The 17438-nt window shown below is 35.4% G+C and overlaps 1 protein-coding gene across 4 annotated transcripts; it reads right to left on the reverse strand.

The window, feature by feature from the left end:
* Positions 1-230: 230 nt before the first annotated feature.
* LOC145134231 (uncharacterized) lies at positions 231-15520 on the reverse strand. Of its 4 annotated transcripts, none has more exons than XM_079069108.1 (10): positions 4675-5816; positions 4172-4586; positions 3321-4089; positions 2450-3190; positions 2254-2377; positions 1941-2165; positions 1671-1793; positions 1447-1587; positions 1134-1268; positions 231-556 (listed from the first exon to the last, which is right to left on the reverse strand). In XM_079069108.1, exons 3-6 carry the CDS (start codon positions 3347-3349, stop codon positions 1956-1958), a joined length of 1104 nt encoding a protein of 367 aa, XP_078925234.1. In that variant the 5' UTR covers positions 3350-4089; positions 4172-4586; positions 4675-5816; the 3' UTR covers positions 231-556; positions 1134-1268; positions 1447-1587; positions 1671-1793; positions 1941-1955. The 4 variants fall into 4 exon arrangements, with proteins under 4 accessions (XP_078925234.1, XP_078925232.1, XP_078925233.1 ...); XM_079069106.1 differs by having other exon boundaries at positions 1134-1322; XM_079069107.1 differs by having other exon boundaries at positions 1134-1322; positions 4172-4591.
* Between the last annotated feature and the right edge of the window lie 1918 nt (positions 15521-17438).

Raw genomic sequence — 17438 nt, forward strand, 5'->3', positions numbered from 1 at the left:
CTACGGAATACCTACCAACTGCTTTTCCTACAGATTATCCACAGACTTTATTGGATTTTATTTCCCACAGAATATGTATAGAATATTTATTTCCTACAAAATTTCTATAATTTTTTTACCAGTTTTTATTGAATACAATTCAATCAAAAATCTATTGCTATATTAAATTTATAATTTAAAAAATATCCAAATTTTCTGCTAAAAAAAACCCAAAAAAATAATTAAAATAATAGTCAAATACCATACCATTCATTAACATTAAAATACTCAATAACATACCATTCATACATTCAATTACTCAAAATACCATTACAATACCATGACAAAAGCTAAGAACTAGTCAATAACATAACATTCATTAAGTGTTTTAAAACACAAACTAAGAACTACTTGGTGGATTACCTGACGGATTGATTTGTTTCATAAAGGCCGCCAATTGTCGTTGCACTTGCAATTCCATTTCATTTCGCATTTGTTGCATTTGCAAATCCATTTGACTTTGCTTTTGATCCATGGCTTGTTGCATGTTTGACACTTGTTGTTGCAACTCATTTACCTAGAAATAGCAAGACAAACACATACGGTTAGTAAATGTAATTCAATTTTAAACCATGATAACAATGTACTTTACTTTTAATTCACTATAAGAACACACCACTCATAATAACAATGTACATTGTTTTTAATATCCATAATAATAACATACTTTAATTTTCATCTATAATAGCAATATATTGTATTAAGAATGTAGCTAACTTTTAATATGCATAATAATAACATAGTATATTTTTATCCATTATAGCATTGTACTTTACATTTCCAATCCATAATATAAATGTACTTAAATTATTATCAATAACATCAATTTACATGACCTAATATCAATAATAGCAACATACTATAATTTTCACCCATTATAGCATTACGTTTTACCTAATTTTATAATAGCAACATGATATCATTTTCAACCATAATAGCAATGTACTTTACCTAATATTAATAATGGCAACATATTTCAATTTTCACCCATAGCAATAATGTACTTTACCAATATTAACATACTTTTTTCATCCATATTAGGTACCTCTTTACTTCAATTTTTTCTCTTTAAAATATTATGCAAATAATTGTACCTCCTGTTGTCACTTTGCAAAGTCAGCAAAAGCTGAAGTTGACTCAGAAGAATATGCGCCTTTCATCATAAAGTGAAGATCTAAGGATCCTGCCCCATAGATTGGACCCTTTTATTTCCCGCCTTTCCTAAGCAACTGTGTTTGGGTCCACAATTCAGGATCATTCACATATGTTTAGTCGGATGATCACTGTATTTTTTAGATAGGGCTTTGTTATATGATTCATTCAATATACCAAAAGAACGCTTTTGTCTTTGTACTAAAAAGTAAAAACTAATATTAGTAAATATATAAAAAGATAAAGACAACTTACGATCACCACCCTAGATGTCTCATTCACAAAATCCACTGGCGCCTCTTTATCTCCCCCAATATATATTTTCTTTGATTCGGCGGTAAGATGTGTCTTATAATAAAGATCAATGAACAAAGGTTCTTCACCCGTCAACTCTTTCTATATAAATGAAACAACATAATTGATGTAATTAGTGTTGAAAGAAAAACGTATCACTAAAATCTATAATTATGATTACTTACCAATTTAAGACGGTGCTCCTCAAATCCAACGCTACCACCTGTATGTCTTCTGGATGCCCCCACAGAATCAGTGCTACGGATTTTTTTGTTTTTTTCCATTTTTGGACAACTTTTTCCACTCATCTGTGTCCCATTTTTGTAATATATATATATATATATATATATATATATATATATATATATATATATATATATACACACACACACACACACAATTACAATACAGAATAAAAAACAACAAAATAAGCAATGATGTATTAGATTGCGTACCCTACACAAACGTCGCTAAACATCTGTATGTATCTCATTAGGGTTGTAATTTTTAAGAATCTCAAAGTTATCATTAATCTCTGCGATAACGTGACCAACTTTTCTTGCAGAATTTGCCGATGCTTCTTTGGCATCCTTCATTCTATCCCTGTAGCGATCCTTCAACATATTCTCAAAACCTTCATGAATTATCTCTTCTTCATTTGGATCCCACAGGTATTGAGTCTGTAAAAAAAATAAAAAGTAAAAGTTTAAAATGCAAAATAAGAATGAATGAGAAATAGATATTAAAAGTAATTAATTAATATATTACCCTAAAACGCTCAAACATTTGAGTGACAACTTCCTGTGGAATTTTTCTATAGTTAATCCAAGGTTCATTTATAGACTGCCAAAATATCTTTAAGATCGCCCGATGAATTTTTTGTCTTCCAAACCTACAATATTGAAATAATCATATAAGTATAATTATAACAGCAACATTCATAAATTTAAATAAAAATACTTACTTGTACCCATTTCGTGTGATAAATGGCCTATGAGAACCATTCGAATCTGCATCATTTGATCCATCATGCGTACCCGAATAATGGGGCGTTTGAAGCATTGGTGACTCAGGCTCAGGCTCAGGCTCAGGCTCAGGCTCAGGCTCAGGCTCAGGCTCATTATAGAAAAAATCACTAGCAGGCTTATCATTGTTATCTGTCATCCCATAACAATATGCAATACCATTCCTAACATTCTGTACCACCCCTGTATCTGCTATAGCATCAGTCAAGCCCATGTAGGTATTTATGGCGCCCATGCTACTACTCCCTGAGAATCCCGGCCTTGCCATCCTAACTGAAGTGCATGAAAGGCCACCCGGCAAAGAGATGCGTGGAAGGCCATTAGGGTCGGGAGATGACCTGGCTCTCGGTGCTGAACCACCCAAACAAGGGTTGTGTTGAAGGCCACTAAGGTTAGGAGATGACCTACCTCCCGATATAGAACCGCTCGTAAAAATGTTATGTTGAAGGCAACTAGGATCGGTCAAAGGCGATGACCTGGCTCCCAATACAAAACCATTTGTAAGAGCACTGCGTGGAAGGCCACTAGAGTCAGACAGAGGTGATGACATGGATCCCGATACAGAACCACCTATAAAAGGGATGCATGGAAGGCCACTAGGGTCAGGCAAAGAGGGTGGACTACCACCCAATGGAGCACCAACCGCAAAAAGGTTACGTGCTAGGCCTTTATCCGACATGCTGCGTTTATAGAACAAAAATAGTCAGACATATTAGATGATAATGAAAAATAACAAATAGACTAGCATATACATACCATATTATAAATAAAAAATAAAATGTGATAACAAAAATATTAAAGTGTATATACCATATAACATAAAACAAAGTTCCTAACATTCATTCTCATCTGGATCAGAGTAGTCAAAATAAACTGGTTCGTCTCTATCCTCTTCATCTGTATCATCTTCCTGGTTTTTCGCTTCAGAACCCTCACTCTCATCGGAAGATATTTGCTCAAAGTTAGTTATATTTAAGGCTAGGTTCAAACGCTCACTACCATTTACTTCATTCGGTAACTCAAACTGCTCATAAAGATGAAAGAATCCATTTGCTCCTGTATTTCCATCAAGCACAACTTCCGTTTCAGCTTCAGTGACTTCAAATACCCCTCTTGGTTTTGTCTTTACAACCGCCCAAAGATCTTTTGTTTCCTTTGTCACTGCAGGATATGGTGTATAAAATACTTGTTCCGCTTGTGATGCCAAACAAAAGGGGTCGTTAGTTTGAATACGAGACTTAGGTTTAACATCAACCAATTTATTTTTGTTAACTACTACACCCCAGATATTATCAAACCAAGTACATTTGAATAGTACAACAATCGAGCGCCCAATGCCATAATAGTCAATCTCTAGGATCTCATCCAATACGTCGTAGTAGTATGACTCTTCGCCATTATACATCTCCCTCCTCACGCATAGTCCACAGTTATTCATTGCACGTCCTTTACCATATTCTTGTGTATGGAACTTATAAACATTTACAAAGTAGCCATTGTAAGACCGAGCATCCTGCAAGGGGCCATTCTCTAAAGGTTCTAAATGTTTAGCACTTCCATCGGTTGAGTCCCTCGCTACCTACATTGAAGAGCATATATGCAAAAGGTTTGTTGAAAAAAACACAAACATTAACAAGTATGATTGAATTGGTTTTACTTACTTTGTATTTAAACCATTGCGCAAAGTATTTATCTCTGAGTATTGAAATTGGTTTATTTTGATATGATGCTTGGACTGCTCGATCAAACTCTGGAATAAAAGGGGCAACTTCTGCACAGTTTAGTAGAATGTAAGTGTGTACTTTGTGAAGTTCTTCATGTTTCAAGAGTCTTTAATTTCCACCCTTTTCATGTAATCTTCTTGATGGAAAGCAAAATACGCTTAATATATCTCCACTTGAAGAGTTGTCATGTTGTGGTGCGAAATTTTGTGGCTCTTAATTATTGTGTGTCTCAATCGTGGGGGCAAAATATAAAAAACAATAGGTAGCGAGTTCATTCACTAGATGTTCATTGACGATTGAACCTCCAACCCTTGATTTGTTCCTAATTCTTCTTTTTATTATGCCCAACTTCCTATACTTAGAAAGTATCGAGAACGTGTTATGAATATTAAAAGGAATATTTAAAAGTTTAATACTAATATTAAAAACAAAATAATTACCTCGCGTATTGATACATCCATCTGTATTGAACTGGACCACCAAGAATAGCTTCATCAACTAAATGTATGATTAGATGTTCCATGGTATCAAAGAAACTAGGAGGGAATATTTCTCCAACTTGTAGATGGTTTGAGCAATACTGCGTTTCATGTTGTACAAGTCCTCCATATGCAATGTTTTCGAGCATAATACTCGAAAAAACATGCATAACTCTGTTACGGCCTCATATACCATCTTTGGAACAAACCCTCTAATAGCAAGTGAATGCAACAGTTGCATAAACATGTGACAGTCGTGACTCTTGAAACCGTAAAAACTACCGTCTTTGACGTTCACACAATTACCTATATTCGATGCATACCTGTCTGGAAATTTCAACTTTTTCAACCAATCACAAACTTTTTTAACATTGTCCCTCTCTAAAGTGTAGTATCCTTTCTTGATCCAAGCCTCCCATTTGTTGTCCCGGATGGGGTTTAGAAGAGGCCGGTCACATAGCATCTCAAGATCTTGTCTTGCGGTCAATTTATCTTTAGATTTAGGGGTGCCCATACAAGTATGAAACACATTCTTCTCGATATGCATCAGATCAAGGTTATATCGGATCAACAAATGACGCCAATAGGGAAGCTCCCAAAAAATGCTCCTCTTTAACCAATTATGTGTCACTCCAAACCATTCGGTTCGGTTTTATATAATTTGGACCATAAGGAGTACCTTCGTAAACAATGTTAGAATGTTTGACTGTCTACCAAATTTCATCTCCAGTTGGGTACGGAATATCTATTTCGCTCTTCGATGTCTTGTTTTTCTTAAAATTAATCTTATCATTTTTGAAAGTGTGTCCTTTGCGTAAATATTTTCTATAGCAGTCAAACCAACAATGTTTATATCCTTTTTGGAGCCAGAATGATTATGATTGATCCAAACAATATGGGCAAGCTAATTTACCATGTGTGCTCTATCTGGACAACATTGCATAAGCATGGAAGTCACTAACTATCCACATCAATACAACTCTTATCTGGAAATTGTCCCTTCAATGAGCATCATAAGATTCAATGCCATCTATGAACAACATCTTTAACTCGTGCACTAAAGGTTGTTGGAAAACATCCAAATTTTGTCCAGGATTCTTTGGCACAGGAATGATCAAAGGAAGAAATATATATATATATATATATATATATATATATATATATATATATATATATATATTGATGTTTTAAGGCCAACCAATGAGGTAGGTTGTATATTGTGATAAACACTGGTCAACATGAATACGGACTCCCATTTGAATTATTTGGACTAAACCTATCGATACACAACCCAAGTCGGATATTACGTGTCTCTTGTGAAAAATCAGGAAAGACTTCATCAAAATGACTCCAAGCTCGACCTTCACTAGGATGTATCATCTTTTCATGATCTATTGGATGATCTGAGTGCCAAGTCAAATGTTGAGCCGACTTTTTTAAATAGAATAACCTTTGAAGTCTAGGTCCAATAGGCATGTAAGTCATGACCAAATTAGGAACCTTATTGCCCTTTTCCATGTATCTACTTTCATTACATACTGCACAATGATCCAGATTAGCATGATATCCATAGAATAACATACAATGGTTTTTAAAAACATGAATTCGTTGTGAAGGCAGTTGTAATGGCTTCAACATTTTCTTGGTCTCGTAAAATGTGACATCCTCATTTTCACGGCCAGAAAAGACCGATTTTGTTTATGCTTTATAAAAATCAGAGTACTTCTTTTGATAAAAAATGTTGCGGAATTTATTCCCAATAAAACATGATAAATACGTTATCAAAGCATTTCCGAAGAAATGTATTTTTTATTCATTTTAAAACATTTGGGATACAGAAACATAAGCATAAACAGAACTTACATTCATTTACACTAGTGATCTACATCTCTTTAATCTCTTAGTGTAATGTAACTTCATTTCGACACCTGTGATAAAAATAAGCTTGAGTGGGTCAGGTTGGGAAACCTGGTGAGTACATAGGGTTTTCAACCCACAATAATATAATTATTATGTTTAATCGTCAAACAATTAACCCAATTACTCATCCCCATTATCTTCGTTATTCTTAAGGGTCTACCCTAAGAATCATCTATCCTGCATTCGTTCATTCCGAAGTCCATCACTTCCAGGGTTCATATGACAGGCACTAAGTCCATAGCTGACAATGCTTGTTCGTAAAGCACTAATTTCATAGCTGCTAAAGTTCATTCATCGGATACTAAATCCATAGCTACCAGTGTTTATCTAATAGGTACTAAATCCATAGCTATCAACGTTTATCTAACAGGTACTAAGTCCATAGCTACCGACATTTATCCAATAGACACTAAGTCCATAGCTGCCGATGTTATTTATTAGGCACTAAGTCTATAGCTGCCAATGTTCACTCATATCATCTTTCATCTCTCATCATTCATCTACCCATGTTTTACCCAACATATTCGTAGATATAAAATACATATACAGTTTAAATTATTTAAAAATGTATAGACAGGGGCCAGACATAAAACACTATGTATAGACAGGGGCCAGACATAAAACACCGGAGGGCAAGATCATTTTGACATATAGCGCTTTTGAAATCCAACAACCCAGGCGGCCCTTCAAACCGGATTCCCCGTACCGCGAGTGGTTAAAAATATATTATAACGACACTTATATAACCCATAATAATAGCTTAAATAATTATTATAAGATCCTAATAACATTACTATATTTAAATAAAAGCTATATTAAAAATTAGGTAGGCGTATCTTACCTACGAGGGGGTTTGGCTAGAAGCCGTGCTCTGCAGGGGCAGAACTTCCGAGCCGAAAGCTCTTCTTCTCGGAGCCGTCGAGCGCTTCGGGGCTTTCTTCTAGCGCTAGGAGAGTTTTGGGAGGTTTAGAGAGAGAGAGTAGAGAGAGAAGGGTGGAGGTGTGAAGAAATGAGGGTGGAAGGGGTTGTATTTATAGGGTGAAGTATGGCTGAAGTTGGTGCCACATGTCACCATCTAGTGGCAAGCCTTGGGGAGAAAGCAATGGCCAAGATTATGCCACGTCACCCCGTTTGTAGCAGCACCCTGCCGACTTCTGAACCCCGTAACTTTCGCATACAAGCTCCGTTTTCGACGTTCTTTATATCCACGCGTAGGTAAAAATAAGATCTACAACTTTACTTTTGACTCCGTCGGCTAATTCTCGACCGATATTAAATTTAACAGTATGAGGAGATTACACTGTTAAATGTCCGCGTAAAATTCGTAACTTCTTCATACGGACTCCGTTCTCGTCTGTCTTTTTTTTCGTTGAGTTCCTATTAATGAGATCTTCAATTCTCATTTAGGTCGCATTGGCCAAAAACCGCTCGATCTAAAATTCGAGTTTTGAGTCGTGCACTGTTATGCCAAATCTTAGAAAAATCTTAACTTCCTCATACGAAGTCAGATTTGGGCGTTCTTTTTATGCACGCTCTCGGTTTAACGTATACTACAGCTTTTTTTAGTTTACTAAGGCTAAAAAGTCCTCTATCGTAAATTCACTATTTACGTCGCGCAGTGTCGTGCCGGTTCCGTCGCGAAACTTCGACGCGCCATAACTTCTTCGTTATAACTCGGATTTCGGCGTTCTTTATATATACGGAACCCTTATGAAATATTCTGCAACTTGTTAAGATTACTCCTTCTAAATAATCTTCCATCAAAAACTCATTTTTGATGCTCATCATCTCTAAATTGACTAGCCCGAATTTGTGGGCGTTATAATTATCTCCCCCTTAGGATGATTAAGTCCCGGAATAATCAACGAAACAGGGTTGTATAATGACTCCATACGTTATATCTTCATCGTAGGTACTAATCGTAACTTTTATGTTCCTTTGAATGAGTTTCTAACTCGTGGACTTCTTGACCGTAGGCAGTGCTCGATCTATCTCATGTTAGATTTTAAATCATGACCTTCATGTCACAATATCGATCTTTATCAGACTCCTTCTTCCTAACAAACTTAAGATAAGTTGTTTGATTTCCACAATAGACCGATGGGTCACGTTCTAATGACCTCCCATCGTATGTTGCAACGCTTAGACTCAGGTCTCTTAGAATCAAATTGTAGAATGAAATATACTTCCTTCATGTTCTAATGTGATATAATCACATTTTAACATGTAGCATTTCTAGCTACCAACTTCTTTAACAACGAGCGCGATACTTCTATTGATCGCTTTGATTTCATTCTTCTGGTTTAAGTCAGATGCTACATCGAACTTGGTTCTCTGAACCACGTAACATACTCGTCTTTGTCGGACTCGATTTGATATGACCACTAGGGTCGGAATAACAATCATCTTCTTAGTCATTACCGAAACGATGGTAACGACATACTTGAATAAAACGGAATCAATTACTAGCTTCTTGGTAACCTTGTGACTTTCCCTGATCCAAGTGTGAGTCATGTGCTTCCGATGGTAGTATAGGCGTCTACTACCATTCACACCTACTCATACTCGTCCCAAGTATTGTCTCGCAGTTTTTCCAAGTCACCATTCAAGAAAATCACATAACAACTTAACATACCAAATAACAAAACGAAGGTTTTATATTATTCCTTGAAACGATTACATAGGTGTTCAAGTTCACCCTAGACTATGCCTCTATTAGGCTACACCATACGATACTATGGCTACTGCATAACTCGATATTCGGATATGAAGTCCTCATCCTTGATTCCTCGCGTTGTTATCTGCTTCGTCGAGGATCATGTGGAATGCCCTTGGCTTTGGCGGTGCCTCTGGCCTTGCTGCTTCCTTTTTCTTTAGGCAGTCTCTAGACATGTGCCCCTTTCTTCCCCATCCGTAGCATACCTTATCGTTTTGTGTACAATCCTTGGAATAGTGACCGATCCTCCCACACTTGTAACAGGTTACTTCTCCATTGCATCTTCCGAAGTGCTTCTTCTTACACTTTTCACACCACTTGGCTCCATAACTTTGGTTATCTGGGTTAGACTTCGGGAACTTTCCTTTCTTATCAGGTCTTGAGGATTCTTCAAGCTTTCTCTTCTCGCCAACTTCAGCTTTTTCCAGACCCTTTTCCCTTATTTGGGTCTCAACATTCTTGGCTGCCCAGATGGCGGCTTTCAAAGTGGTTGCTTGCTTGACCATTGGACCAAAGTCCGCTGGTAATCCATGGGCAAACTTGTTGACCTTGGAGAGTTCAGTTGGAACTAAGTGAGGAACAAGCTTCATTTTCTCCGTAAAACTTGTAGCGTACTCGGTAACGCTCATTCTTCCTTTCTTTAGGTTCTGAAATTCATTGTTGATCTCTAGTAGATCCTGCTCAGAGCAATACTGCATTTTTAGTTGCACCAGGAAATCTTCCCAAGACATCTTGCTTGCTTTTCCTTTGGGCATCGTATCTGCCAATAACTTCCACCAGCTCAAGACTCCGGTTTTTATTTGTCTGAACGCAAAGACGGTTTTCTGCTTGTTGCTACAGTCGCAACTCTCAAACACCATCTCCATTTCGGAGATCCAGTCCATAATCTCTACAGGCTTCGGGCTTCCTAAGAGACTCGGTGGTTTTGCACTCAAGAAGTTCTTATACATTCGCCCATCCTTTTCGTTTCCCCTCTCCTGGCCATTTCTTCGTTCTCCTTGAGTCCCAGCTTGACTCACAGGGTAGGTATAGTTCCCTTCCTCCGATTGTTCGGGGACCAGTTCAGGTTGTACGGTCGGTATTGTAGCTTCCTCTCGGTTCGGTTGAAGTAAGCGTCTGGTCTCCTCCATTTAACGATCCATCATTTGGATCATCGCTTGTACTCCGACCATAATGATTGGCTCAGGAGCGGCTACCACAACAGGTATTTGCTCAATCACTGGGGGTTGATTCCTGTTTCCGTTTGCGTTTCCAGCTCCGCTCCGGGTTCTTGCCATTTCGATCTTATACACCAAATTAGGCATTTGGTGTGAAATGACGAGAATTAAGATAAGAAAGATTTTATTTACGATCGACGTGTAAACCTCCCTATCACTCCGAAAAGTTACATGCCAGTTCTAATACCGTATTTAAACATTTAGAAATCTGAAAACATAAAGTTTCCAGATCCGGTCGACAACAGACCATAGATCCGATCATACATTTAGCATCATAAAGCATCATAAATCATTTAGCACATAAAAGCATGTTAGACATTTTCCCTAAATTAGCTAGTGCCTGTGTCTATTCAGGTGTATTCCCTAAATTAGCTAGTGTTTGTGTCTATTCAGGTGTATTACCTAAATTTTATTAGACACACTCCTCACGATCATCGCTTAGCATTCTAAGTTTAAGTCTAGAAATAAATCCATATTCCTAGTTCACTTAAACTAATGTTCTGATACCAACTGTGACATCCCCATTTTCACGGTCAGAAAAGACCGATTTTGTTTATGCTTTATAAAAATCAGAGTACTTATTTTGATAAAAAAATGTTGCGGAATTTGTTCTCAGTAAAACATGATAAATACGTTATCAAAGCATTTCCGAAGAAATATATTTTTTATTCATTTTAAAACATTTGGGATGTCATTGTCAATACAGAAACATAAGCATAAACAGAACTTACATTCATTTACACTAGTGATCTACATCTCTTTAATCTCTCCATGTAATGTAACTTCATATCGACACCTGTGATACAAATAAGCGTGAGTGGGTCAGGTTGGGAAACCTGGTGAGTACATAAGGTTTTCAACCCACAATAATATAATTATTATGTTTAATCGTCAAACAATTAACCCAATTACCCATCCCCATTATCTTCGTTATTCTTAAGGGTCTACCCTAAGAATCATCTATCATGCATTCGTTCATTCCGAAGTCCATCGCTTCCAGGGTTCATATGACAGGCACTAAGTCCATAGCTGCCAATAATCTTTCGTAAAGCACTAATACCATAGCTGCTAAAGTTCATTCATCGGGTACTAAATCCATAGCTACCAGTGTTTATCTAATAGGTACTAAATCCATAGCTATCAATGTTTATCTAACATGTACTAAGTCCATAGCTACCGGCGTTTACCCAATAGGCACTAAGTCCATAGTTGCCGATGTTATTTATTAGGCACTAAGTCTATAGCTGCCAATGTTCACTCATATCATCTTTCGTCTCTCATCATTCATCTACCCATGTTTTACCCAACATATTCGTAGATATAAAATACATATACAGTTTAAATTATTTAAAACATGTATAAAATCGTTCATCCGGCATAGATAGCAAGTATACAGGTATATGCACACATAGCACGTAATTTATATAAAATACTTCATATCTATGTGTAAGATGAAAGTAACTATGTACTCAATTGATAAGGTGGTGACTCGGTACTCGGACAGCGCTTCGTTTACTTTAAAATAATTTCCTTTGACGAAACCTAGTATTATTACCACTAGATTTTAGTCAAATATTTACCGTGACTAATTATTAGTCTTATTATTATATAAGCGTTTAAACAATATTTTTCAACCACTATGTATAGACAGGGGCCAGACATAAAACACCGGAGGGCAAGATCATTTTGGCATATAGCGCTTTTGAAATCCAACAACCCAGGCGGCCCTTCAAACCGGATTCCCCGTACCGCGAGTGGTTAAAAAGATATTATAACGACACTTATATAACCCATAATAATAGCTCAAATAATTATTATAAGATCCTAATAACGTTACTATATTTAAATAAAAGCTATATTAAAAATTAGGTAGGTGTATCTTACCTACGAGGGGGTTTGGCTAGAAGCCGTGCTCTGCAGGGGCAGAACTTCCGAGCCGAAAGCTCTTCTTCGCGGAGCCGTCGAGCGCTCTGGGGCTTTCTTCTAGCGTTAGGGGAGTTTTGGGAGGTTTAGAGAGAGAGTAGAGAGAGAAGGGTGGAGGTGTGAAGAAATGAGGGTGGAAGGGGTTGTATTTATAGGGTAAAATATGGCTGAAGTTGGTGCCACATGTCACTATTTAGTGGCAAGCCTTGGGGAGAAAGCAATGGCCAAGATTATGCCACGTCACACCTTTTGCAGCAACACCCTGCCGCCTTCTAAACCCCGTAACTTTCGCATATGAGCTCCGTTTTCAACGTTATTTATATCCACATGTAGGTGAAAATAAGATCTACAACTTTACTTTTGACTCCGTTGGCTAATTCTCGACCGATCTTAAATTTAACAGTATGAGGAGATTACACTGTTAAATGTCCGCGTAAAATTCGTAACTTCTTCATACAGACTCCGCTCTCGTCTGTCTTTTTGTCGTTGAGTTCCTATTAATGAGATCTTCAATTCTCATTTAGGTCGCGTTGGCCAAAAACCGCTCGATCTAAAATTCGAGTTTTGGGTCGTGCACTGTTATGACAAATCTTAGAAAAATCATAACTTCCTCATACGAAGTCAGATTTGGGCGTTCTTTTTATGCACGCTCTCGGTTTAACGTATACTACAACTTTTGTTTAGGTTACTAAGGCTAAATAGTCCTCTATCGTAAATTCACTATTTACGTCGCGCAGTGTCGTGCCGGTTCCGTCGCGAAATTTTGACGTGCCATAACTTCTTCGTTATAACTCGGATTTCGGCGTTCTTTATATGTACGGAACCCTTGTTACATATTCTACAACTTGGTTAAGATTACTACTTCTAAATAATCTTCCATCAAAAACTCATTTTTGATGCTCATCATCTCTAAATTGACTAGCCCGAATTTACGGGCGTTACATAAAAGTTGTTAGGAATCTTCTCACCAATAGGTAGAATGTATTTGATTATTGGAATTAATCCATCAAATGAAGAGTATGATACATTGCACTCCGATTTCTAGTTGAAAAATCTGGTGGTGGTGGAGAGTGTGGAAGCTTTTTTAGACCCGTCCTATAAAGGCTCGCTAACTTGGTTCAACATTTTATAGAAAGTTTGGGCTGATTGATTTGGGTTTTGTTGTACTTGTTGAAAGTAAGGAGCTTGTTGACTGTAAGGAGCCTCAGGTTGATGCATGCTTTCGATAATCATCTGCTCGTATCTATGATAATCACCCACACCTTCATCATTGTCTTGAGACGTTTCAGGGTTTGAACATTGACCATTTTCTTGTGTTGGATATAATTCGCCATGTGCATACCAAAACATATAATCTTCAATGAATCCTTTCTGGCATAGATGCAATTCAACTAAATTTCTTGTCTTGTAATAACGATTTTTGCATTTCTTACACATACATCTAATTTCAAAAACCTCCACCCCTTCCATAATATTATGTTGGATGTTTGTTGCGTTCGTGTAAGTAAAGTCCAAGAAATGATTGACATAGTGTCGAAATTCGGTATTGAAAGCCCCATTCCTAGTAAGTATCTTTGTGTACATCCATTCTCCATTTGATGTCATTTCGATCTATAAGCAACATTTAACCTATAATTCTACTTAATTAAACCCTAAACAAATTAACATAGCAATGTACTTTACACTAAACAAATAAACATATCAATGTAGCATAACCTAAACAAATAAGCATAGCAATACATGAAACACTAATCAAATACGTTGATGCAATATATGAGACTATTTAACTCTCATTAAAATGAACTTGTTCTAGTAAACAAGGATAAATTAAGTAATGATATCGGTAAGGAATATAGTAAGACAAAAGGTCAAACAACAGAGGATACGACTTTAGGTAGTTAACACCTAACGAAAGTTTTATGTAAATGAAACAGAAAACACAACATAACATGCCCTCTTATAAGAAAGTCATGTTACCAACAAAAGAAAAAAAAATGTCAAATAATCTTACAATAGTTTAATAGTAAGCTACAGGTTCGGAACTAGAATAATTGATGTTTTTTGTCAAAACTCCTTGCAATATGTTGATGCAACAGCATGTATAGTCTTGACCAAAATAAGCCAACATTTAAAATATACATGATATGCAACCTTAATTGAAGATATATACAGCACATACTGTTGGAACAAAACTGCACACATGGGTGCCAAAACACAACACAAATCTGCTATCTTAAGGTGAGAAACGAAACAGGAAAAACAAATGGTGTTTGGGACTCATTTTCTATGTAGTTCTCATGCTAAAATAGATTACAAAGAGAACTATATATAGCCAAAAAACAAACGGAAATACTAAAAACCTACATGCATGTGCTTCCTATCAAAGTGGCAACTAAGCCCCATTATTCTCCTTCAAACTTGGTCCATATGACCAATTCAGCAACTAAATGGATCTGACTAAAACTAACCCGTGACCCATCACAAAAACCCAATTAACCTGACTTGAACCATCAAGATTATATCCAACACATACAACTTATTTAACATAGAATTTACCAAAATCAAGATTAACATTTACTGTCATACATAAACTAAATTTCTGAAAATTTGAAGTCTTGTGAAAGTGTGAGCAAACTGAAATCGAAATACATACCTGGGGTGTCGCCGATGGTGGTGTGGGGCAGCGACGGTGGTGGTATGGTGCAGTGACGGTGGTGGTACGGGGCAGCGTCGGCGGTGGTGTGCGACAGCGATGGTTGGAGGGCAAACCTGCAACTCTTTAGTCAATGTGGGTCGCCGATCCATCATTTAGAAATCGCATAATTCAAATTGGTTACCTGAAATTGTCGCCGATGTAGGTATCAGTCGAGAATCGTCGGCGGATGTGTACTGCAGCAGAGGTCGGAAATCGCCGGTGTAAGGTATGGTTTTGTTTGGGTAAGTTTGATCGATGAGTTGCACGATCAGTGGAGCGGGAAATTGGGTTTTAGGAGGTGTAGCAATTCTGTAGGTATAAGGATGCGTAGGAATTTTGTAGGTATCGACAAATTGGCAAATTGATGTATTATAATTAAATATGATTTCAAAATTATCTATATGCTATGTTTTTTTTCAATATAAATAACATAGTGTATAAATATTCTATTTTTTTAAAGGATATATTTCACCATTTTGATTCATTATAAAAATATAACTTAAATCAAGTAATTGAATATAATCCCATCGATATAGTATTTACTGAAATTTAAATTTATTAAACTTTAATATTTACTATAAAATTTGTAAATATATAAAACAAATCAAATTTAATTTGAAAAATATGTTTTTAGTTCATCTACAATACTTATTTTAATATTTCGGATATATAAAATATTTCATAGAAAATCTCCTTATGAAAATTATTAATTCGCAGTTTCAACCACAGAGAACAAAATCATTTTGAGTTATCCCAAAGCAAAAGGTGCAGCGTTCTTTTAAATCAATTTTACTCAAGTTTACAAACTCATTCTCACATATTAAAATATACAAATAGTTATATCATGTATATTAGGTCTAACTTGTAAACATTTTTTGTTTATATTTTTTAAATTTTCAAATCGATGTATTATAATTAAATATGATTTCAAAGTTATCTATATAATATGTAGGTAAATACCTACGAATTATCTATAGATAAAGGTAATCGGTAAGTATTACGTAGGTATTTACCTACAGATTAACTACGAATCTTATTTTTTCTTCTATTTTTAAAGGGTCAAATGTTGTTTTTTTTGTTTTATTTTTTTCACAACATCATTATACTTTGATTGTTTTGTTTTCATAAAGTTAAACATAATATAAACTTACATACAAACGTATGCATCATTATAACTCATTACTATATATACATATATATATATATATATATATATATATATATATATATATATATATATATATATATATATATAGGGTTAGGTTATAATGTGGATTGTAACTATTGTGTGGATGTAAGGATCCTTTGTGGTCCAAGCATTTTTCCTAAATTATATTATATTTAAAAATGGAAATTATCGGATTTCAAGGGATAATTGATTTTTTAATTTTAAAAATTATGATTGTTTTTTAGTTAATTCAAATCGAACATATTTTTTTAATCATAAACGATCTGATTCTGTTAGAATGATATTCAGACAGAATACATATTCTAATTGAATGAACATTTTGAAAAATAACAAAAATTTGAACCGATGAGTTGAAGAATAATAACAAAAATTACATTAATTCTTATAGAATACTGGTAACAATTACTAAGAATTACATTTATTGTTAAAGAATAAAACTAAAAAACTTTCAAATCGGGAAAGAAAACATCAAAATCTAACAAAGACACTAATACATTCTAAAAGAATAATGTTGCTTAGAATCACTTTCAATTTTGTGGTCCGTTCTTCAAGCATCAACTTCTATGAAAACAAAACCAAATTGTAGTTTAGAATCCAATAATGCATTAGCAAATGAAAAATAAAAAACTAAATTCCTTTGGAAAAAATATGCGGACATGTGAATTGCACCAAAACCAATAACCAAAAACTGTAGAACATGCATAAATCAGTGAGAAAATATTCATATTCCATTCCAACAAAATTGAAATTCGTGATTCCATTCCAATAGAATTGAAATTCAAGATTCAATTATCGTATGTATTCTATTGGAATTAACTCATAAGTTTTACTTTACCTGATCATTATGTAAAACAAAATTCAAATATTTAATTACCTCACCTCACATTATTCATACTGTAGTATAGACTCTACAAACAAATCCATTATCACATTACCAGTTATCAATTAAGCTTGCAAAAGGTAAAAACCAATAAATCATATAACGTATTACTAAAAAAAAACAATAAGGCTTCAAGTATATGAAGCTAAGAATTTCAGCGAACAATTCAAATTGAATGAACATTT

This window comes from Lactuca virosa, chromosome 8 (assembly GCF_052849685.1).
Source record: "Lactuca virosa cultivar CGN04683 chromosome 8, Lactuca_virosa_CGN04683_v6, whole genome shotgun sequence".
Taxonomy (NCBI): Eukaryota; Viridiplantae; Streptophyta; class Magnoliopsida; order Asterales; family Asteraceae; genus Lactuca; species Lactuca virosa.

What these genes read in the sequence shown, in the direction of transcription:
- LOC145134231 (XM_079069108.1), bottom strand. Translation starts at nt 3,349, where the DNA reads ATGTTAGGAACTTTGTTTTATGTTATATG. An exon ending in ATCACACGAAATGGGTACAA is followed by an intron (nt 2,378 to 2,449) that starts GTAAGTATTTTT and finishes TCAATATTGTAG; the next exon opens with GTTTGGAAGACAAAAAATTC. An exon ending in AAATGTTTGAGCGTTTTAGG is followed by an intron (nt 2,166 to 2,253) that starts GTAATATATTAA and finishes TTTTTTTTACAG; the next exon opens with ACTCAATACCTGTGGGATCC.